Source organism: Gopherus evgoodei, chromosome 1 (assembly GCF_007399415.2).
Source record: "Gopherus evgoodei ecotype Sinaloan lineage chromosome 1, rGopEvg1_v1.p, whole genome shotgun sequence".
NCBI classification, from domain to species: Eukaryota; Metazoa; Chordata; order Testudines; family Testudinidae; genus Gopherus; species Gopherus evgoodei.
This window is the reverse complement of record NC_044322.1, coordinates 253,791,076-253,813,568: the sequence shown is the minus strand read 5'-3', so window position 1 is coordinate 253,813,568 and position 22,493 is coordinate 253,791,076. Positions and strand designations below refer to the sequence as shown.

At 46.9% G+C, this 22,493-nt stretch overlaps 1 protein-coding gene across 1 annotated transcript in view; it reads right to left on the bottom strand.

The window, feature by feature from the left end:
* Positions 1 to 15,430: 15,430 nt before the first annotated feature.
* LOC115644644 (sodium- and chloride-dependent GABA transporter 1-like) overlaps positions 15,431 to 22,493 on the bottom strand; it is a 42,192-nt gene continuing 35,129 nt past the window's right edge. The window contains exons 10-14 of the mRNA XM_030549259.1: positions 21,991 to 22,122; positions 21,013 to 21,115; positions 20,138 to 20,238; positions 18,915 to 19,082; positions 15,431 to 15,535 (exon numbers count right to left, since the gene is read on the bottom strand). Of these exons, the coding sequence (XP_030405119.1) occupies positions 15,431 to 15,535; positions 18,915 to 19,082; positions 20,138 to 20,238; positions 21,013 to 21,115; positions 21,991 to 22,122 (609 nt within the window). The remainder of the gene's footprint in view (positions 15,536 to 18,914; positions 19,083 to 20,137; positions 20,239 to 21,012; positions 21,116 to 21,990; positions 22,123 to 22,493) is intronic.

The following is a 22,493-nucleotide window of genomic DNA, read 5'->3' as shown; positions in this document are numbered from 1 at the left end:
AGTCAAGTGCCAACAAGATCAAATCCAAGGAATTTGTATCTTATAAACAAACAACTAAAAATGCCCCCTAGGAAACAAAATACAAAGCAGAGTGTTAACATGATGTTAAAAATAATGAGTAGAAAGAGCCAGGAAGTGCAAGGTTCCATCCCGGGTGGTGATCTGGCCAACCTGTACCTATGGGACTGGATCCTCAGTTAATAGAGTCAATACAGCTGGGCCAATTCACACTGGCTGAGGATCTGGCCACTCAATGTAGAATTTGCTGTTCTTGTTTTTCAGCTTCACTGACCTCAATAGAACAACAACAAATTTGCACCACCTGAGGACCTGGTCAGTAGCTTGTCAATTGCGTACAATAAAACATCTCCAATGTGCAACACAGTTGAGTGAAGATACCTTTTGGTGCCTTAACCTTTTATAGGTCCTGAATCATTAATACAGTGCATTGCAACAGGAGGGATTATTTACATTTAATGGGCTTCTGTCTCCTCTTACTTATATGGTTTTACACCAGTGTAACTTCATAGACTCCAGTGGAGTTGCTGCTGGTTTACACCAGTGTCAGGAAGAGGAGAATCAAACTTAATAAATATACTGGACTTGTCTGCTTTCATGTACATTGGTTTGATATTGGTGTCACTCCACTTAGTTCCACTGAACCAGCTAATATATCCCATTGTAGACAAGATCAGAACTATGCGCATGGTGTCAGTAAACTTCGAGGGCCAGATCCTCAGGTAGTGTAAACCAGCTTAGCACTGATTTTAATGCAGCTGTGTCAGATTTACAAGAGCTGAGGATCTGGCCCATTGGGTCCTGCATTTGGCAATGTACTTTTCATCTCAAACATTGCTGCTGCTGCTGCTGCTGCTGCTTCATCCCCTTTTTTTGGTTTTGCCCTACGAAGGGCCATGTGATTCTGAAAAAAATGATATTCCCTTCCATAAGGAGACAAGCCTGGATCTGAAACTCACCCACCTGACTCTGTGCACAGAAACCTGTCCTCTGGCAAGCACCGTGAAAAGAACAACTCACCCAGCAGCTTGAGACATGTGACCAGGAAGGACACATGCAAGCGAAAACAAGGCAGGGCCAAGAGCCCTTAATAAATAGATTGTTCAGAGAGAAAACCCAGGCCATCTGTCAACTTGCCCAAGTAACAAGTGCTGGCACAATAATTAGCAGAGGGAAATATAGAAGAGATGCCAGTTAAAAATAGCAGTTTTTACTTTTCATACCGGTTTGTTATGCACCCGGTGAAAAATTCTGAACACAAGAGGATACAGTTCTCTCTCCCTGTGAATGCTGAAGTGACATTACTTCCTTTTCAAAAAGCAGTTGACACAGTCATGTCTCATCATATCATTCATTGCTCCAAGACCTTCATCCCCTGTTATAGCCAGGCCCAATGGTAAAGCTTAAAATGTGCTAGGTTGCACAGGGCTGCAGACCTGGCCAATCAAAGACAGCAAAGGTGGGTCTGGACAAGTTAGTTGCTGGTGAGAGGATAGCATATATGAGAAAACTAAGAGATATAACCAATATTCAGATTTTAAAAACAAAGCTGCTTTCGAGCTCTGCACAGAAAACCTCAGTGCTGATGTTCTCACAGGACAGCAATGACTTTCTAGCAGCGACAGAGATGTTGTAATAGCTACAACAGTATTCCGTCATTAGTGTCCTAGAAGTGACTTTCTGGCAGTGACAGAGACCGTGTAGCAATGACAGAGGCAATGTAGCAGTAACTTTCTGGCAGTGATGGAGGTGGTGTGGCAGTGACGGAGGCAGTGTGGCAGCGACATACCAGCAGTGACCCAGGCAGTGTAGCAATCTTGGAGGCGGGGTAGCAGTAATGTTCTGGCAGTGATGGAGGTGGTGAGGCAGAGACAGAGGCGGTGTAGCAGTAACGTACTGGCAGTGATGGAGGTGGTGAGGGAGTGACAGAGGTGGGGTAGCAGTAACATTCTGGCAGTGACGGAGGTGGTGAGGGAGCGACAGAGGTGGGGTAGCAGTAACGTTCTGGCAGTGATGGAGGTGGTGTGGCAGCGACGGAGGCGGGGTAGCAGTAACATTCTGGCAGTGATGGAGGTGGTGTGGCAGCGACGGAGGCGAGGTGGCAGTAACGTTCTGGCAGTGTTGGAAGTGGTGAGGCAGTGATGGAGGTGGTGTAGCAGTAACGTTCTGGCAGTGATGGAGGTGGTGTGGCAGCGACGGAGGCGAGGTGGCAGTAACGTTCTGGCAGTGATGGAGGTGGTGTGGCAGCGACGGAGGCGAGGTAGCAGTAACGTTCTGGCAGTGATGGAGGTGGTGTGGCAGCGACGGAGGCGAGGTAGCAGTAACGTTCTGGCAGTGATGGAGGTGGTGTGGCAGCGACGGAGGCGAGGTAGCGGTAACGTTCTGGCAGTGATGGAGGTGGTGTGGCAGCGACGGAGGCGGGGTAGCAGTAACGTTCTGGCAGTGATGGAGGTGGTGTGGCAGCGACGGAGGCGGGGTAGCAGTAACGTTCTGGCAGTGATGGAGGTGGTGTGGCAGCGACGGAGGCGGGGTAGCAGTAACATTCTGGCAGTGATGGAGGTGGTGAGGCAGCGACAGAGGTGGTGTAGCAGTAACGTTCTGGCAGTGATGGAGGTGGTGTGGCAGCAACAGAGGCGGTGTAGCAGTAACGTTCTGGCAGTGATGGAGGTGGTGAGGCAGCGACGGAGGCGGTGTAGCAGTAACGTGGCAGTGTTGGAGGTGGTGTGGCAGTGATGGAGGCGGTGTAGCAGTAACGTTCTGGCAGTGATGGAGGCGGTGTGGCAGTGATGGAGGCAGTGTAGCAGCGACATGCCAGCAGTGACCCAGGCAGTGTAGTAATGATGGAGGCGATGTAGCAGTAATGTTCTGGCAATGATGGAGGCAGTGTAGCAGTAATGTTCTGGCAGTCATGGAGGCGGTGTGGCAGCGATGGAGGCGATGTGGCAGTGATGGAGGCGATGTGGCAGCAACAGAGGCAGTGTAGCACTGATGTTCCAGCTGTGGTAGGGTAGCAATGACATTCCATCAGCAACATTCCAGCAATAATGAAGATGTCTGAGACAAGCAGCAATTGTCTCAACTCACAATAGTCTATTTTTGCCTAACCTTTCTGTAAGGTCCCTCCCTCTTCCTTCCAAACCAGGACTTTGGAACAAACAAAAGAGAAATGATGCGCCCGAGGGAATCCATCACAAGTTTCACACTGAGCACAGGTACATATTCAGGCAGCGCAGACATGATGAAAGAAAAAGCACTTAGTTAGGTACCTCATTGTCAAATCTCGGTGCCTTGATTTAAGGGCTCTCAGTAACATAGGAGATAACACAGTCCAAACCCTACAATGTTGTCTCAGACTAATGAAGTTCCATTGTGGATAATGGTAGACCCCGGTAGAACGTCAGTGATACCACACTAGAGGTACTGGCTGTAGGAGTGACATTCCTGTCTAGCCTGTCAGGTTCAGTAAGGCCCTTAACATTACCTGAAAGTTTATCTTTGTGCCTTTTGTTTCCTTGTTTCATTTTTCAATGGTTATCATCACTGTGAAAAGAGGGGAAGAGAATGAATATGTCTCACCTCTCAAGAGGCTGAAGGACCCATTCAGTCCAAACTATGCTCATAATGCACTAAAATAAAGAGGTACTTGGGGTTGTATTCTTAATGAACTATCCCCACATAATCAGTCAGAGTCAATATATCAGCTGGTTGCGTGTGAGCTGTGGTGGCTACCCACATACAGCTCTTAGTAGTGTGCTACATACCACACACCTGTCTGTTAGAGTGTGAATTGCAAACCTCACATATTCCCCTACCCAGGTGAATCCCAAGTACCCAAGTGTTGGGGAGTGAGCTGTGAACCCTACATATCGCAGGTAAGGTATGCTGCAAGGAGCACATATGCAGCTCTGAGGGTGCAAGTCATGAAGGGCACATGCACAGTGGTTAGGGGCTGAGCAAAACTACATCTCCAGAGGCGTTTGGCTGTGAACATCGCATGTACAGATGGGGGGGGGGGGGCACAGCCTGTGACTGATGCTGCTGCTCCTAAGAAGCCGCTTTCACTGCGAGAACATCATTGTCACTGTTGTAATGGGGCTGCTATGACACTGCTGATGGTGTCTACTGGGATATCACTGTACTGGCTGGGCTGGGCAAAGCAGGAATGTTATCATTTGAGCAGCTTCATTGCTGTGGGAATTTCACAGACGGAACATCTCTGCTTTGCTGCCTCCGTCACTGCCAGTCTGCCACTGCCAGGCCAGTTTTGCTAATCCACCGCCATCCCTGAAATGATGGAACGTTGTTGTAGCTGTTAGAATATCTTTGGCACTGCTAGAAAGTCCCGGTGTGCCAGGGAGCACAGAGCTTTTCTAGGCAGAGCTCAAAAGCAGCTTTGTTTTAAAATACAAATCTCAGATATCAACCCTAATCTCCTTGCTGAGGTGCAGGCAGGGCACAGATATGGTGACAGACATGGCTTCTCTCTGTGTGATTGTCTGTCACACGCACACAGAAATACATTTCTAAAACAAACCAAGCTATTTCCCCTACAGGCTGAGAAGGAAGCAACCCCAAGCAGCTGTTACTGCAGTTTCTGTTGCTGAATGCTCGGGAGGGCTCAAATACTCAGGTGATGGGGGCCATAGAAACACTTCAATAGGCAGAGAGAGGATTTCCTCCCAACCCCGCACTATAGGCAGAGATGAATCCCTGAGTACAGGCCAGGGACATACATGAAGATTTTGCCTCCTACTCCACGAGGTGAAGAGGATTTCATAGGCTGAAATTAGAGACACAGAGCCAGTTATATCGTCTAGTGCTCACCCCACACATCCCTTTCCCAGCCTCTCCCGAGGGAGGATTAGTCCTTACTTGTGCTTGTAAAGTGTCCAATTCAGTTTTAAATAAGGAATAGGGCTTCAACCACTTCCCTTGGGAAACTGCTCCCCAGCCTAACAGCACTCTCTGTCAGCAAACGTCTCCTTTCCCACCTCCGGCCCATTGATTCTTGCCAGAGCTTTTGCACCAACCTACAGAATTCCCATCCCGCATAGGGTAAAACCCTCTGCACTGGTCTGCAGATTGTTATTGTGCCCAGTCTGAATTGTTGCTAAGTCAAACTCTGCATGCCCCGATTCCTGGGTCCAGCTAAGATGCACTTAGCCCCAGCTCGATGTGGGGGATGCCAAAGATAGTTTTTATAGACTTATCGATTTTAAGGCCAGAAAGCACCATCAAGATCTGCTAGTCTGACCTCCTGCAAAATGCAGGCCACAAAACCTCACCCACCCACTCCTGAAATAGACCCCTAACCTCTGGCTGAGTTACTGGCATCTTCAAGTCATAGTAAAGACTTCATGTTACAGAGAATCTATCATTTACACTAGTTTAAACCTGCAAGTGACTCGTGCCCCATGCTGCAGAGAAAGGTGAACGCCTGCCCCATGGTCTCTGCCAATCTGACCCAGGGGAAAATTCCTTCCCAACCCCAAATATGGAGATCAGTCAGACCCTGAGCATGTGGGCAAGACCCATCAGGCAGACAGCTAGGAAAGAATTCTCTGTAGTAACTCAGAGCCCTCCCCATCTAGTGTCCAATTACAGACCATTGGAGATATTTGCTTCTAGCAGTCACAGAGCGACTATGACACCTTTTCACTTCCTCAGTGCTGGAGTGTAACTGATGGTAGCAATGGGGGGATATTTTTGCAAATCTTCTCTCTGTCTTCCCTTTCCAAGGCCTAGGATCGAACAGGTTCTGTCCACAAGAGGCCTTTTCCCATGTGAGGTGGTTGTGCTAATGGCTACATTACAACCATCAGCTCTTCTGGGGACTTTGACCCCTCTGCTCACAGGCCAGGCAGGGCTGGGCCTTTACCTGTAGCCACTCAGTTCAGGCAGGGGCCAGTTAAACTGAATGATTTGAAGGTGGAAATCTCTCTCACTTCTCCTGCCAGCATCCTCTGTTGCTAAAACAGAACGAGAGGCAGAAGCAGTGATTTGCATGGCCATGCAATGTGCCTGCCTGATAAACTCTCACAGGCATCTCCTGCCGTCAGGAGCCACTCTGCTCCTGGCCCCCCATCATGCCCCTTGCCTCCTCTCTCATTCACTGCGATGTTGCTGCTGAAATAAATATTCATGGAGTGGAAACCAGAGAAGAAAAATCCTGGGCGATGCTGCTGCTGCTGACACCGCTCGGCCAAGCCATGGAGAAGGAGATGCCATTCGTGCACTGGCACACTGACGGGGGGGAGACAGGGTGCATGACAACAGCGCTCTGTGTGCGTAAGCATATGTATCTGCAGGGCTTTTCTTCTAATTGCGCTGGAGTTGGAGCTGGCTTTAGTTCAGCCTCTGTGAGAATCTCCAGCTCCTTTGAGCTGCAAATGCGTCCGAGTTATTTTTAAAGGCATGTCAGCTTCTGCGTGTGCAGCAAGAGGGAGGCACAAATGAAAGCGGCAGCAGCAGTTTGGAAGGACTATGCTGGCACGGAGCCCAGGTTGTGCTAAATGCTGACTGTGAAGTGCAGGAGAGAGCTATGAAGGAGAAAGCACACTCCCTCCCGGGCTGGTCTTCTGAGTCCAGGAACCTGAGTAAGGACAGAGAACAAAGTGGCCTGGAGAGGAGGAATTGCTGCTGTGGCCCTAGGCAGAAGGCTGGGGTGTGGGACAGGCCAGGACAGTTACTGCCCGGCCTGTCCTGCCAATGCCCCTCACTAGAGTTAGGCAACATATTTTCACCAAAACTTTTTCTCTGCTAAAAATGCAGACTCGGCAACACAGCGGATGAGCCTTTCAGCCAAAAGCAGTTAAATAATAATAATAATCATCACAACGAAACATTTTGAATTTTTGATTCAAAATGACATTGGTTAGAAATCACCTTTAATTTTATTTTCAAAAGTAAAATCATTTTAAAAAAGCACAAAAGCAAAACAAAGAGTCTCATTTCAGGCAGAACAAAATGTTCAGTTCAAACCACACTTAATTTGTTTTTCGCTTTGCCAAGAATTTTGAATAGTTTTGCTTCCAATTAGATATCCGGAGAGAGCTCATTCAGACCCTGCTTACATGAGGAGTCATGATATGTAATAGGATTGTTAAGACCCATTTATGTTAACGTCACAGCTGTCAGGTAGCTACACAGCATGTACTAAACTCAACAGGGGACTCTCCAGCCATGGGCAGTTCTTGGCTCGCAGGATACCATGGATGATGGATGGAGGGTGGGTGCTTAGCAGAACTCTTGGTTTCCTTCTTCAGTTCTGGTTCCATCTTGACTCTTGTGACTAGGTCCAGCTCTTCTGCTACAGACAATCAGCTGCTTACTACGAACGGGTCATCATGGCAGATATGGTCATGTGCTTATCTACACAGATCCATGCACCAGGGAAATCTAGTCTCTGGCCTTTGTAAATCACTGGGCAGGACCCATCTGTCTGGGATGTTTTTATAAATCCTTTTTGGCTCAAGTCAGTTTCCCCTTAAACAAGGTTACTTAATATGTAACCCGTCTGCCAGGTGGTTAATGGCAGCAAAAAGGGCCAGGTTCAAAATATGTAGGGTCATTCTTGCTAAATAATTAAACTAGCTCAAGTCCCCACCCAGAAGCCTTGGAAAATTAAACATATCCTCCCTGGGTGCTCTTAGCACGTAAAACTTCCCCACTCACAAGCCCTCGAAGATTGTGCACAAACAAGGGAATCTTTATTTTGGGAAAGGGAACACAATCAAACTTGGGGAAAACATAGCAACATAATAGAAATGCAAATAAAGAGTAAAACACACACCCTGCCACCACCTTCAAAGTAACTTTGGCAGTAGTCTACCTAATTCCCTTCCCATCCACCAGTGAGAATGTTCCACATTCAGTGTTTCTTGCCTGCACCACTCCACCCACTCACAAAACACTACTCACCATTTAGGTCAGCAAACAGCAGTACTCCAAGTATCTCTTTGCAGATCTATCACTCATCTGAAGGGAGATGCTTGCTTGCTCCTGCTTGGAGATACTACCCCCAAACCCAGCTTAGTGGTTCAGCTGTATTAAAGTGCTAGGAAGGTGAGGCCTCACCAAAATCTCTACAGCTTGTCTGCACTGTTTCTCACATTAGCCTGCAGGATGAACCAAGAGCACATAGGTTCCTTAAGTATAATTCTGCTACCTGAGACACCAGCTTTTTGACACAGAGTGAGAACCCTTTTGATCATTGAACCTGTCTGGGAGCCCAGTATCCCCCAGGAATCCAAGTTCATGTACAGTTATGGTAACTCCCTGAGTATCACCAGAGGATTGTGGGAAGGTAGCACGTGCAAATGATGCTCTCTCTGGCAGCACTTTTTCCTTTTCACCAACAGGGGGAGTAGAGAGTTCTTTCCCCTTGGGAGCTTCTGGCCACAGGGCTCACAAATAGCTCCCCTTCAGTGAATTACCACAATAACAATTCCAGCCTCTCTTAGGAAAACATCTTAAGTCTCCCATCTCAACCAGAACTGCTCTTTTGGACTCGCAGACAGAGGTGGGACATATGTTCTCTTCAGGGTCCGGATCATCCCCCCCACCTACACAGAACCTGGGGAAGCAGAGGTATGTAAGCCACACAAATGTGGCTCCAAAATCGAGCAGTTGGAACACTCAGACATTACAGTATCATCCCCCCCGGGCACCGAGGCACATGCTTTGCTTCCCACTGCTGCTGGGCACTGGTGGTGCTGGCAGGCTCTGGATTTAGGGGGAGGGGCATATCACTGTCTCGAGGGTGCTGCACATCCCCATAAGGCAGGTGTGTCAGCCAAGTGCAGTCTAAGTCAGCTTGGGAGCAGGGTTCAATTGCCACCTCATTCTGCATTCCTGCAGCACCTACACGCGGAGTCTGACATCAGATCTCTGGCTCAGTGCCAGCATAACCAAAAGGGCTGGTCTGACTCAATTCACCATGTTCTTTGTACTACTTGCCCACAGTATTGTGTGAGTATGGAGGTGAGCAGCCCAGATTGTGCCTCCTCAACACAAGGCTGAGATGGAGGTGCTGCAGAGCCACCCTGGCCCAATGGAGGAGTACGGTGCTTCCTCTACCTCCTGGGGAGAAGAGCCAACATTGCACACCCCTTGGGAAGGAGCAGTGTATGCTCCTGTGCATGGCTAGCCAGCAAAAGAAGGTAGGCCATGGCCTTCCCCCTTTGGAATTGACTTGTGCCCTTGGCAACACTAGCAAGGAGCAATCCCTGTATAACTGAGCATGTAGTGTGCCTCTCAATCAGTCAAATTGCTCTTCCATTGCACATCATTCAGAGGGAAAGGAGTCACTTGGGAGCATCACTACTGATTCTGCCCACTGCTTATTTGACCCATGGTGGTGTGCAGTTACCAATTGCCATATGCAATGTCAGTATGTACGAGCACAGATCAGACACACAGCTCCACGTGGATATAATTTCAAAATCTGTCTGGAGGGCAGGACACCCATGGCAAGGAGGCTGGATCTGGCCTCCAGCCCCAGCATTTGCTACCACAGAACTAGGACTAAGATTAACACTACTACCAGCTGAGCAAAATAACAGCAGCACCCACGGTACCATCACCATAATGAAGACAGACAGGCCAGGATACTATGGTACAAACACAGGCCACAATAGACTGGCCTCCTTCACAGTGCAGAGAGCCACCCTCCTTAACTGCCAGTATGACATGCTGTGACTGGTGCTGTTGGGTCTTAAGGCCTGGTCTCAAAATAGCAGCCATTTAAATCTGATTGGAACTGGAGAGTGGGGGAAAGGCAAGAAGGGAATCTGGCTGATGTGATTTTTGAGGTTCAATAGTTTGTTAATCACCAAGGCTATGTGAAATTGGAATACCAGCTTTCCAATGCATTCATTACTTTATGTTCCTATTGGTTCATGAGGGATCATAATTTCAAATGGCCCTCGGCTCCCAGGGACAGACAAAAATATAGGCCATTTACCAGACAAACTAGGATGCATTCAGCACTCAGACAAGTGGAGCCAGTCCACTTCTGACCAGATTTCATCCTTCAAGCCTCTGATGGCTGCAAGATTGACACACAAGTGCACTAGCACCAGGAATAATTCTCTCTGCCTCTCAGTGCTATAAGGTCCACTTAGAGCCCCAATTCCCAGATTCACATCCCCAGCCTCTGAATGCTAGAGGTGTCACATACCAGTAAGATAACAACAGAGTTCACACTCCTGCCACTCCGTAGTGTAGGATCCAGTGCCAAGGAGTAAGGAATGAATTCTGAAGTGCTGTGGATGTTGTCCAAACTCACACCATCTCAGAGATGGCTCCTCAAACTCTCTCACATGGAGGCCTGGAGGAACCATATACAGTAATTTTCTCTCTCTTGGTACATATATCATTCCTCCGAATACCTTGTACATTGATATGAAATACCTCTGGCATACACAATATGCATGGCTATGATTTCACAACACACACATGTTGCACGGTGAGACCTTTCCAAACACATCTTTTAATATAGATTTCAAGTACTACAGACTACATCACAATCCTGTAATAGTCTAGCCGAAGTCTACAGCGTCTAGGTTCATGCCATACAGCTTTTGTACCTTGTAAATGTTACATATATTTTACACAATCAGTGCCATCTGTTGGAATGAATAGATGAGAATAGACTTGTGGGAGACCTTTCCACTCCTTGGGGGCTGTGCCCATTTCTTCAGAAAGCTGTAATTGTGCAGCTGTCTGCTCATCCCTAACTCTGCATGCTGCTGCTGAGAGCCGGGCTGCAATGGAATTTTTTTTTTTTTTGCAGTCCTCAGGAAAAATGAGGATTTCAGAGAAGATTTGCCCACACCTGTCTAAATAGCATCTTAGAATTAAGAGGTTTCATGGAGGTTTATTTTAACGAAGTGCCAGGGGGGAGCTGGCAGGTGCTGTGGAGCACCGAGATCAGAGAAAACTCATTAGCTTGTAGGTAAAGCTAGCACTTAGCGAGGAAGTACAGCCTGCTTGTGTGACATGCTCTGGGGAATAAGGGAGGAGGTCCCACAACTTTCACCATAGACGTGTCCTCTCCTGTGGCTCAGAGGTTCGGAGGGGCATGATCACTGGGAACAGTCCATCGAAGGAAGAGAGTTTCAGCCAAAAGCAAGTCCTAAAGATGATCACAACTACAACCAAACTCCACCAATGCCTATTTCACTGGTGCCAGAAGCTTGAAAGCAAAAAGGGTCCAAACTAGGACAAGAGCAGCATATGAGTGGTATTACCAAGATGTAGCGGGACAAGAGTAATCATTGGGGTGACACAACTCCTGGCTCTAAACTAGACAGGAAACCTACATTAGGGGGAGGTAGGGAGTAGCGCTATATGCAATATAAAAGACTATATAGATTGTTGAAAAGGAAATTCTGGATAAGGAAGTCCATCTATAAACCAGACCTGTAGAAGGTATAAATTCCAGCTTGTAAGACTACAACTGCAGAGTAAAACAGTATTGGTAAATGCTGAAAGGCACAAGATCAGGAAGGGCAATCAAAGCTTCCAGAACAGTGATAGCGAGTGACTCCAACAACCCTAAGAGAAACTGATGCAACGTGGTTTGGAGAAACAATTTTTTTAATACCATCAAAAATGATTGTTTGGAGCAGCTCATTCTGGGGCAGGCAAGAGGAGAAGCTATTTTTGAGTTACTTCTGAGTTGGACGCTGAGCAATTTCACAGGGGTGCTGAGCACATGCAACTTCCACTGGGAGTTGAGGTGCTCTCTGCAACTCTCAGAAGTGCTCAGTGCCCTTTCAGAATTGGACCCTCCACTTGGATGAGCCACTAATTAACAGAGAGTGTGGGAAGAAAGGAAACAAGGGGGTGGGCTGGGAGGAGGGGAAGTGGAATGATCACAACTGCAACTAACCTCCACAGATGCCTATTGCTCTGGCACCAGAAGCCTGAAAGCAAAAGTAAATGATCAGAAAGTGCCAAGACTAAGAAAAGAGCTGCACATGAATGGTATTTCTGGGACATGGTAGAAAGTGGAAGTGAAAGAACAGGAGAGGAGAATGAGATAGAGAAATCAAGAGAAGAAAGAGAAAGAGAGAGTTCAGATTTTGCAGTGATGAGGCCACAAAAGAGGGAGGAAGGAAAGAGGGAGAGAAGAGAATATGAGGAAAAGGAAGAGGAAGAGAAGGCAAGAGTAAAAGAGAAGAGAAGGAAGAAACAAGGAGGAAAGAAGGGAAGTGAACAAGTGATTAATTCTCACTCAATATATTTTATTAAGTGCCTGTATGCAGAAACTCACTGGCTGGCCCAGTGCTGCTGCATTTGAAATGATGTTATGTGCATTCCACATGCAATACTGCAAACCAGAGAAGTGTCACAACATGCTTGTGTTACCAGAACAAGACAAATAGAAGTGGAGATATACACATCTCCTGAGTTCTCAGGGACTTTTGTCCTTTTGAATTCCTCCTTCTACCTCAGACTTCAGAGGGTCAACATTTGTAATTACAACCCGTCAAAAGCAATTCTCATGACAAATGCTGAAATTCACTCCTGTTGAAGAGGGCCAAGAAGTATGCCCTTTGTCCAAGATTTTTGGGAATAATTAATGATGTTGGGTGCCTCCATTTGTGACTTGACGCACCTTAAAGTAGCCTGATTTCCAGAGCTTGGGTGCTCAGCACTTCCTGAAAAATAAGGTCTTAAGTTGGCCACTGAAGAATTGAGGTACTCATAATCACTAGAAACTCTTGAGAATCTTGGCCTTTATTTTGAGGACTTAAGTGGGTCTTAAGTGATGCACAGGTCCAAGTGCTGGGCCTCTGCACAGACATCATTTTCACACAAGCATAAGCAAGTTTTAGATTTATGGGACTCAAAAAAAAAACAACCACCTTGCAAACTGTGTCATAAAGGTAGGACAAGATGGAAGCCCTGACAAAGGAAGGAAGTGTAGGTGGGGTGATCCCTGGACCAAGTGTTGGGGTTACTGACTAAAAATATTGCAGGACATAAGAGCTACTCTTCCATCAGACCTTGGCATGGTTATCCAAAAAGTTCTTGGAATGTATTGGAGACAATGTTTTATTTCAGAAGGTGGAGAAAGTTACTAGGGGAGAGGCTGTTCTAGATTTGATTTTGACAAATAAGGAGGAACAAGTTGAGAATTTGAAAGTGGAAGGCAGCCTGGGTGAAAGTGATCATGAAATGGTAGAGTTCATGATTCTAAGGAATCGCAGGAGGGAAAACAGCACAAAAGAAGATAATGGATTTCAAGAATGCAGACTTCAGCAAACTCATACAGTTAGTAAGTAAGATCCCATGGGAAGCAAGCCTAAGGGGAATAATAGTTAAGAGAGTTGGCAAATTTTCAAGGATATATTAAGGGCACAAAAGCAAACTATGCCATTGCGCAGGAAAGATAGGAAGTACAGCAAGAGACCACCCTGGGTTAACCAGGAGATCTTCAATGATCAGAAACACAAAAAAAGAGTCCTACAAAAAGTGGAAACTAGGTCAAATTACAAAGGATGAATATAAACAAACAACACAAGCATTCAGGGATTAAATTAGAAAAGCAAAGGCACAAAATGAGATTAAACTAGTTAGAGACATAAAGGGTAACAAGAAAACATTCTACAAATACATTAGAAGCAAGAGGAAGACCAAGGACAAGGTAAGCGCGTTACTCAATGTTGGGGGGAAAAGATAACATAAAATGTGGAAATGGCAGAAGTGTAAAATGACACTTTTGTTTCAGTTTTCACCAAAAAGTTTAGTAGTGATTGGATGTCTAACGTGCCAGTGAAAATGAGGTAGGATCTGAGGTTGAAATAGGAAAAGAAAAAGTTAAAAATTACTTTGAAAAGTTAGATGTCTTCAAGTCACCAGGGCCTGATGTAATACATCCTAGAATACTCAAGGAGCTAACTGAGGAGATATCTGAGCCATTAGCTAATATCTTCAAAAAGTCAAGGAAGATGGAAGAGATTCCAGAGGACTGGAAAAAGGCAAATATAGTGCCAGTCTACAAAAAGGGAAATAAGGACAACCCAGTGAATTACAGACCAGTTAGCTTAACTTCAGTACCCGGAAGGATAATGCAGCAAATAATTAAGCAATCAATTTGCAAACACCTAGAAGATAATAAGGTGATAAGTAACAGTCGGTATGGATTTGTCAAGAACAAATCATATCAAACCAACCTAATAGCTTTCTTTGACAGCGTAACAAGCTTTGTGGATGGGGGGAAACAGTAGATGTACTATATCTTGACTTTAGTAAGGCTTTTGATACTGTCTCACTTGACCTTCTCATATACAAACTAGGGAGTAGATAGTGGATATGGCACATACAGCATCATAGGACACAGGGGTGGCTCCAGGCCCCAGCATGCCAAGCAGGTGCTTGGGGCGGTATGCCACGGGGGGCGCTCTGCCAGTCTCCGGGAGGGCGGCAGGCGGCTCCGGTGGACCTCCCGCAGGCATGTCTACAGAGGGTCTGCTGGTCCCACGGCTCCAGTGGTCCACCAAAGTCACGGAACCAGCGGACCCTCTGCAGGCACACCTGCGGGAGGTCCACTGGAGCTGCCTGCCAACCTCCCGGCGACCGGCAGAGCGCCCCCCGCGGCATGCCACCCTGCTTGGGGCAGCAAAATGTCTAGAGCGGCCCCTGATAGGACACCATGTAACACCATGCCAGAGTGTGCTGGGATGAAGCATATCCACATTATAAACAATGTCTCCTCCACCAGTACAAGGGAATCTTATATCTATGGCTCTGTATAAATGACTGCTAATAATAATAATAATAAAGCTGTGTTCATGGCTGAAGGACAGCAGCTTCAACAGCACAGCACCCCTCATGCCTGTCCAGATTGCTGAGGGGTATCCAGTAGCCACCAATATTCTGTATTCCTGGTTGGTGCATCCATCGTATAGCATTTAGGACTATTTATTCATTAAAGGTCCTTTATGCTGTATTAATTGATAATCATCTGGAATTTGAATCCATAGCCAAAATACAGCTATTTTATGCTGTGACAGCTTTGTTGTTCATTAGAGGGTGCATGGTGGACTTTGGTATAGAAGAGGGCCTGAAGAACACAACGAAAAAGGAGACGTTATTGTACTCTAGAAAATACCACCTCTGGTCAGCAGGAAACTAGGGCCTGGGACATTCCTTTCTGGCAGTATGGATTGGGATCATAAATTACAAAGACAGTCACTGCACATTGTCCTTATGGAATTTAAAACAGAGTCTTGATCAGCTGGGCTAAGGGGCAGTGCCATGAAAGGGCTCCTCTGTTAGATCCTTCCCACGCTGACTGAAACCAACTGTGGAGTTGGGGACACACAAGCAGCATCAGAGGAAGTCAAAGGGCAGTGGTGGGAGCAGCTACAGAGTAGGATGAAGAGGTTCTGCCCTCTGCCTAGACAGCAGCATCGGAGACTCTCCCATTCAGTGAGGTCTTCGCTTTTAGTCCATTGTTCTGAACATTCACCTCTTGCATGGGTTGAGTCATCTGCTGAAAACGCTGTCCAGGAACAAAGAAAGATTACAGAAAGGACACAGGTAACCAGGGGAAACTGAGGAGACCCTTTTACTACCACCACCTCCACACGTGGCATGTGGCTGAAGCTGAAGGTCATAACCCTTCTTTCCAAATTGAAGAGACATTCCTAGTTACAGCAAGAGGTCTACCAAGGGGATAGTGAACACTGAAGGTGATTAGGACAATTGCTCCAGATACCACACACCTCCATTTGACAATGTAATCACTTCTCCTTTGCTCCTCTAGTATACACAGTTCTCTCTTCTGAATGACAGAAATCACCATTACAAAGTAAGCCAGTAGCTACCGCACAGTTGTAGCAGCACCTAGATGCTTAAGCTAGTCAAAAAAATTTTTTCAATGAATAAAAATGTCAAGGTACTTCCCATTTCACAGGATTCAAAACGGACCCATTTTTCATTTTCTATTCCATTTTTCATTAAGTTCCCATAAAAAATGGTATCCAATGGTTACAGAACACCAAGGAATTTACAGTTTATGGCTCTGATCCTGCATGGCCCTTTATGCCAGCATGAGTTCCCAATTATATTAACCTGATAGGATCAAAGTCTAAATAAAACTGAGGTCCATTGGTAGAGCTGTGTCCGGAAGACAGCCAGGGAGAATGAATGTGGGAGAGTACAGTCCCTCAGGCAAGGGGGCATTCACTGTCTGAGCAGTATGGGTTGAAGCCTAGGGTTGAATGGACATGGAGGTTAAATACAAGGAGGGAAAGTGGTGCTTTAAATTATGGAACATGAGTTAGAGGGGAAGGGGGCCTGAAGTGAATGGACATCACTGAGCTGGAGAAGAGCTTCTTCAGAAAAGGGAAGAGCCCCTGGACTCAGACATATCTGAAGTGTTTCTTGCTGGGTGAAGCCCCTGAAATGTTTAGTGAGGCTCTCCTGCCATTCATGTGCTTTTTTCTTACATTTATGCTCAGTAGGATTAAAATGGCTTATAATCTTTCCTGTCTGTCAAAACCCCTTTATTCTATACTGACATCTGATTTCCCTCCAGCCTCAGCTCTGTTACAAGCTAATCCTCTCTCTCACACACACACATTCTCTCTCTTTCTCTCTCTCTATCTCCCTACTGCCACCTGCTGTTTGCTGCTAGTGCAATGGATCATGGAGGCCAGGGGCCTGGGTGTGTGCCTCCGAAAAAAGTGACATTCCACTGAACTGGCAGAACAGTCAGTGTACTCAGGGATATCGAGTCTGATAGAGTGAGTAAAGGGAGGGGAAGGTAAATAGAAGCCAATCACACTGTTGTTATTTCTAATTCCCATTGACTGACATTGTCAGTATGCACCAGATGCTGAGAGAGCTCCTGGAGCAACAGAATATAACTGCACTCCATGGGCCTGCAAAACAGGGATTCAGTGGAAACGTGGATAATCGCGTGGTCACCAGGTGGGATCTCAAGTTACAGATGGATTCAGAGGCACAACTACAAGGATTCAGCTCAGTTACGGGCAGATTGTGATATCCTTAATCACTTGGTATAGTACAAGTAGCCCTGCTGAAGGCAGCGGAACTACTTGAGGATTTCGATGCTACTCAGTGTGTCAGGACATCACAATCTGGCCCTCTCAGCCTGCTTCTGGTCCCAGTGAAGTCAGGAGAATACTGTCCCCAGCTTCCAGGGGTGGCTCTAGACATTTTGCCGCCCCAAGCATGGTGGCATGCCACGGGGAGCGCTCTGCCGGTTGCTGGTCCTGTGGCTCCAGTGGACCTCCCCCAGGCATGCCTGCGGAGGGTCCGCTCGTCCCGTGGCTCCACTGAAGCCGCAGGACCAGCGGACCCTCCGCAAGCACGCCTGCGGGAGGTCCACTGGAGCCGCAGGACCAGCAGACCCTCCGCAGGCATGCCACCGAAGGCTCCCTGCCTTCCGCCCTCCCGGCGACAGGCAGAGCGCCCCCTGCGGCATGCTGCCCCAAGCACGCGCTTGCATGCTGGGGCCTGGAGACGCCCCTGCCAGCTTCAATGGGAATAGAATTGGAACCAAACACAGAGAGGAACTGATGCCCCAGTTAAGAGACAAGAAGGGATTTCCCCTCATGGCACATTACCAGTGAGTGACAGGGAGGGGTGGTGGGTGTTCATACCATCCTATGGAGTTCTGAGCAAGGATCATCTGTAAGGATCAGACATGGGTCGGAGTGGGGATTGTTCGCTTTAATTCTCAACACGATTCACAGCCTATTGCTATCAGTAGAGAGAAGGGTAATACTCTGTGACTGCCTTTGACTGAATCTCTTCTTCTGGCCCAAAAGAAAATGACATTATATACTGGTGCAGCGCTGGGGCCTCTCTCTGTCCTTTCATTTTTAAAGTGAATTGAATGCTGGTGAAAGATTGGAGACTGACAGGCCTTTTTATCCATGAGACAGCCAGTTCCACTGCAAACCTCCCTCACCAATAGATCCTGGCTCTGAGCTAGTTCAGGCTTCATGCTCATTCAGAACGCGGCATCTTTGCTGAGATTGTGACATTCATAGCTACAACTGGGCCGGAACTGGAATTTCCACCTTTTCAAACATTTGCTTTCGTTCCAAGTCAGAACAAAAAAGAATTTAGAAATTTCCCATGAAAAGGTTTCGTCCCAGGACGGTCAAAAACCATTTCCTTTTGATTTTAACTTTTTTTGAAGAAAAAAAAAAGTATAACATAAAATAAATTTCAAAATGAAAAGTCATTCTGAAATGAAAAAAATCAAAATGTTCCATTTTTGAAATTGTCCAGACAGAATGTTCTGACCTTCGCAAAACACATCATTTCAATTCCTTTTTTCAAAACAATTTTTTTTCAGAATCAACATGTCCCCTGGGAAAGTTGTGTTTCTGACAGAACAGCATTTTCCAATGGGAAAACATTCTGGTGGAAGATTTTCAGACATCTCTCTATGTAACAGTGATATGCTGATGTGGACAGCAGTCTGCTAGGAATGGGACCAAGAGTCCCTTGACTTGTTTCACATAAGACACCGAACAGGAATGAAAAGGTAACAATTTTTGGTCACTACTGACCTGTGAGGGATTGTAGCCAAGAGGTAAAGGCACATATCTCCTTACCCCAGTCCCCTAAGGCATTCATTTGCCTCAGTGAGGAAGGGCTTTCTATTGGCTTACATGGAATGTGTCGTGCAGGAGGTAGTAGAAAGCATAAGGAGCAGAGCAGAAGAGTGTAGAGGGTATTGGGTGATGAGAAGGAAGTATTTGGGAAGTCTTGGCTTACAAAGACCCCAGGAATCAATGCCATGACACAGGGGCTGCATGAAGTTTATAGTGGGTTGCTGGTGGGAAATTCCCTCTGGACAGATAATTGAGCAGAGGCAGAAGTTGGAAAGTTGCTTTTACCTGTCTGATGGTCCCCTTGGAGGTGAAGAAGTAGTACAGCATATAGCTTGGAATCAGCACCATGGAAGACAGAGCCATGAGCCAGCCGATGCCCTGCCCCCATGAGGGATAGACATATTTCCCCAGAGTCAGAGGGGTCATTTCAACCACACTGAAGAAGAAAACACCCTGAAGAAACAGGATTAGCAGTCACATCATAGTATGGCACAAGCAGAAATATTCACTGACTTTGTCCTTTTGAGAGTTCCCTAAATTCTCACTATGAGTTATAGTCAATAATCATGCACCATTCCCAACAGACCCCTGAGCCAGGGCTCCTGCACCGTTCCCAACAGCTCCCAGTCCTCCCAGCCAGGACTCCTATACCATTCTCAAGAGCTGTCCCCCAAGATCCAGGGCTCCTAGACCAGTCCCAACAGGTCCTCCTACAGCCAGAGTTCCTGCAGCAACTGCACCTTTCTCTCTAATCTTCTCATTCCACAAGAGATTGTTTCTACCTCATTTCCTACAGCAATTCTGGCTGAGACAGGCCGAGAATGCACGGTAATGTTTTCCCCATGGTCAGTGCCCCTAAACTCCCCTGCCCCAGCCAGGGCACTTACACCCCCTCCCTACTTGGGCTTCTGCTGCACACCACACTCCCAAACCATTTCCTAAACAGCATCCTCTTAGCTGATTCTCAGGAGCTAGGAGCGCCCCACACCCAGCATTCCAGCAGCAATCCCGATAGCACCTCCTGCTGGGAGAGGAAAGGTTGGAGGGTGGACGGAGGAGCTGAGAGATCATCAGTGCCAATTCTATTATATCTGAGAATGCCTCCTGCCGAGAAAGGCTTGGGAAGGTCTGAGGCTGGAGCTAGAGTGACTGAAAGTTTTCTCCACAGCCAACAATGATTTTTAAAGCCATAAATCACTGGTTCAGCTTCTGAAATATCAAACACAGGAGCAACTTATTACTAACTGCATGTTCTAGGCCAAGCTCCCCCCTCTCTTCTGAGAATCAGTTGCAGGGATTCAGGTGGGAGAATAAAAGAAGCTCTGCATATTTATTTTCCTGCCAGTCACTTTGACTCTTCTTAGGACCAACTTGAGTTTAATGCCAGATCTGGATTTGGATCAGAGTTACCTAGATTAAAATTTTAGTGTTTCCCTCACCCACAGAATGATCCCAGTGAGGAGGCCCTTCTAGATGAACCTCCCCAAAGACAGTTGCTTTGTTCTCACCACACAAACGAGGGGAGTGAAGAAGGCCCAGCAGAGCTTCCACCAGCTGCAAGGTTGGTAGCCAATCATTTCTTCAATGTTCCTGTAAAATCTGTTCACTCCTACAGTGAGAAATGTGTGTTAACAGCAGCAATGATATCTCAGCACCATTCTCATCACCTCTCTCCAGTGACCCAACACACAACAGGAGAAGGTGGATATGTGAGATCAGAGAGAAGAGCAGACATTTAAGGTGAACGTGGAGAAGTGTAACGCTCACTCCCCAGATAAAACATAGAGGCCATTGATACAAACACTGAACTGAGATCTTAACAGGTACCTGGATAATTTTATGACCACTAAAAACATCTACAGCTTCCCAAGCTAAGACAGTGATAGTAATCAACTAGGAAAGGTCTAGATTGTAAGATAGACTAGGTGATAGATTGACCTTGGAAGGGTCAAGAAGGAATTCCCCGATACCCCAGCACTGCACAATTGGATGGGCAAGTTACTGAAGGGGAGGGACTCTGGTCTCCCTCTGAAGCATCAGGCATTGGACACTGCCAGGATACCAGGGCAGATGGCTCAGCAGTCAGATTTGGCCTAACAAATTCTCTATTCATATCATACCCTTGAGAAATCCAAATCTAGAGGCTTGTGCACATTTCCATTTATGTGGGAATCTCTGTGAACATGTGCTCAGCTGAGTGGCTGTCTGAGGGCGCAAGACGAGTGTCTCCCCGGGGTTTTTCAAAAACTTTCGGCTTTGGCCCAAAACTATAGTCAATTGTCAATCTCCCACCAACTTAAATGGTTAGTGTTGAGGACTTTTGAAAATGGCACCTTCTGTGCCTGTGGATAAGCAGCAAAGGAACAAGGTGAGTTGCACTTACCATAACACCACGAAATTGAGATGGTCTCAAAGAAGACGAGGAAGAGAAGACACATGCCGCTGGCTGAATAATAATCAAACAGCTTGAAGACATAAATGCCACCCTGAGGAGACAAAGGAAAGGGGAGGTGGTCTGATTATGCAGTACAGCCTGGGTGGGGAGCTGAGAATTAATATCATCAGTACTTTTCTAATCATTTTCCCTTTGTGTGTTAATTTCTTTGGCCTATGGAAGCCAACAAAGATGCATCATTTTGTCATAATCTAATTCCTGCCATTTTAACAGACGTACTCTGGAATGTGGTCAAGAAGTCAGTGTTGAGGCCTGGCTGAGGGTGGGGAGAGAAGCAGGACTCTCGAGTGGCTGCCTTCCCCCTCTAGTGTGAGGTGAAGCCAATTTGTAAAATGAATCCATTCTGTCCCTCATGCTGCACTTCAGATGTCTCTGCAGATGTTCCATGTTCTGTGACTCATCCAGCATGAAGTCACAAAGTGAGAAACCCAAACCCTGGCCTCCATATCACTGAGCCAGGTCCCAAAGTCCACACACAGAGCCTGGGCCTCACTGCCGTACACCCAGTATAAGGATCTCTGCATTAGGTCACTCACTAGGGCATGTAAACATGGAGCTGGGCCTTAGTGTCACTGCCTCGAAGTCCCACCAGACCTGCTCTCTTTTGGTTTATCTCAATCTTCTGCATAGAGAATGTGTCACCCTCCAGGGCATAGGCTCATCCTGGAAGAGACAGGAGTCCCAGCTAGACTGACCACAAGCATGATGGTAACTTACTGAGATTTAATGTGGAGACTGCAGCTTGCTGGACAGATGATTGTGCTGAGCAAAGCCCAGACCAGCAGTGGCCCTAGTGCCTTTCATGGACAATAGCCCTTCCCCCAGGCTTCCTTTGCTGCTGTTATACAAGGAGGTGGATGGAAGAGCACCAGGAACAGGTGCTGGAGTGAGCACAGGGAGAGGTACCTGGGTGATGTTGGAGAATCCGACAATGTAGGAGATAAGACAGACCACAGCAATGAAGATCTTCTTCCTGGCCCTGAGGAGATAGGGATACTCATCTATCAGGGCTGTGACAAACCCCTCCACGGTGCAGAACTGCAGGAGGAAAGACACACACATACATAAATTCATCGCCACCTTCTGCATTCCCTTGAAACACTCCTCCTCCTCCTTCCTCCACTCCCCTGGCGTGGTGCCACCTCCCTCCCCTCTGGAGAATGCACCACGTCTCAGCCTGGATTTGTGTCACTTCTTCTATCTCTGTGTCCAACTGACCACTGCTTCTCTGCTGCCTGGAGGAGGTGGATGACCTCTCCTACACCTCATTTCTTTTAAGAGCTCCAGACTGTAGTGATGGTGCTGAAAGGCCACCACGCTGAAGTGTGTGTGTGTGTGTGTGTGTGTGTGTGTGTGTGTGTGTGAGAAAATCCGTTCCTTCCACTTGACTGCAGGAGTTACCACAGGTA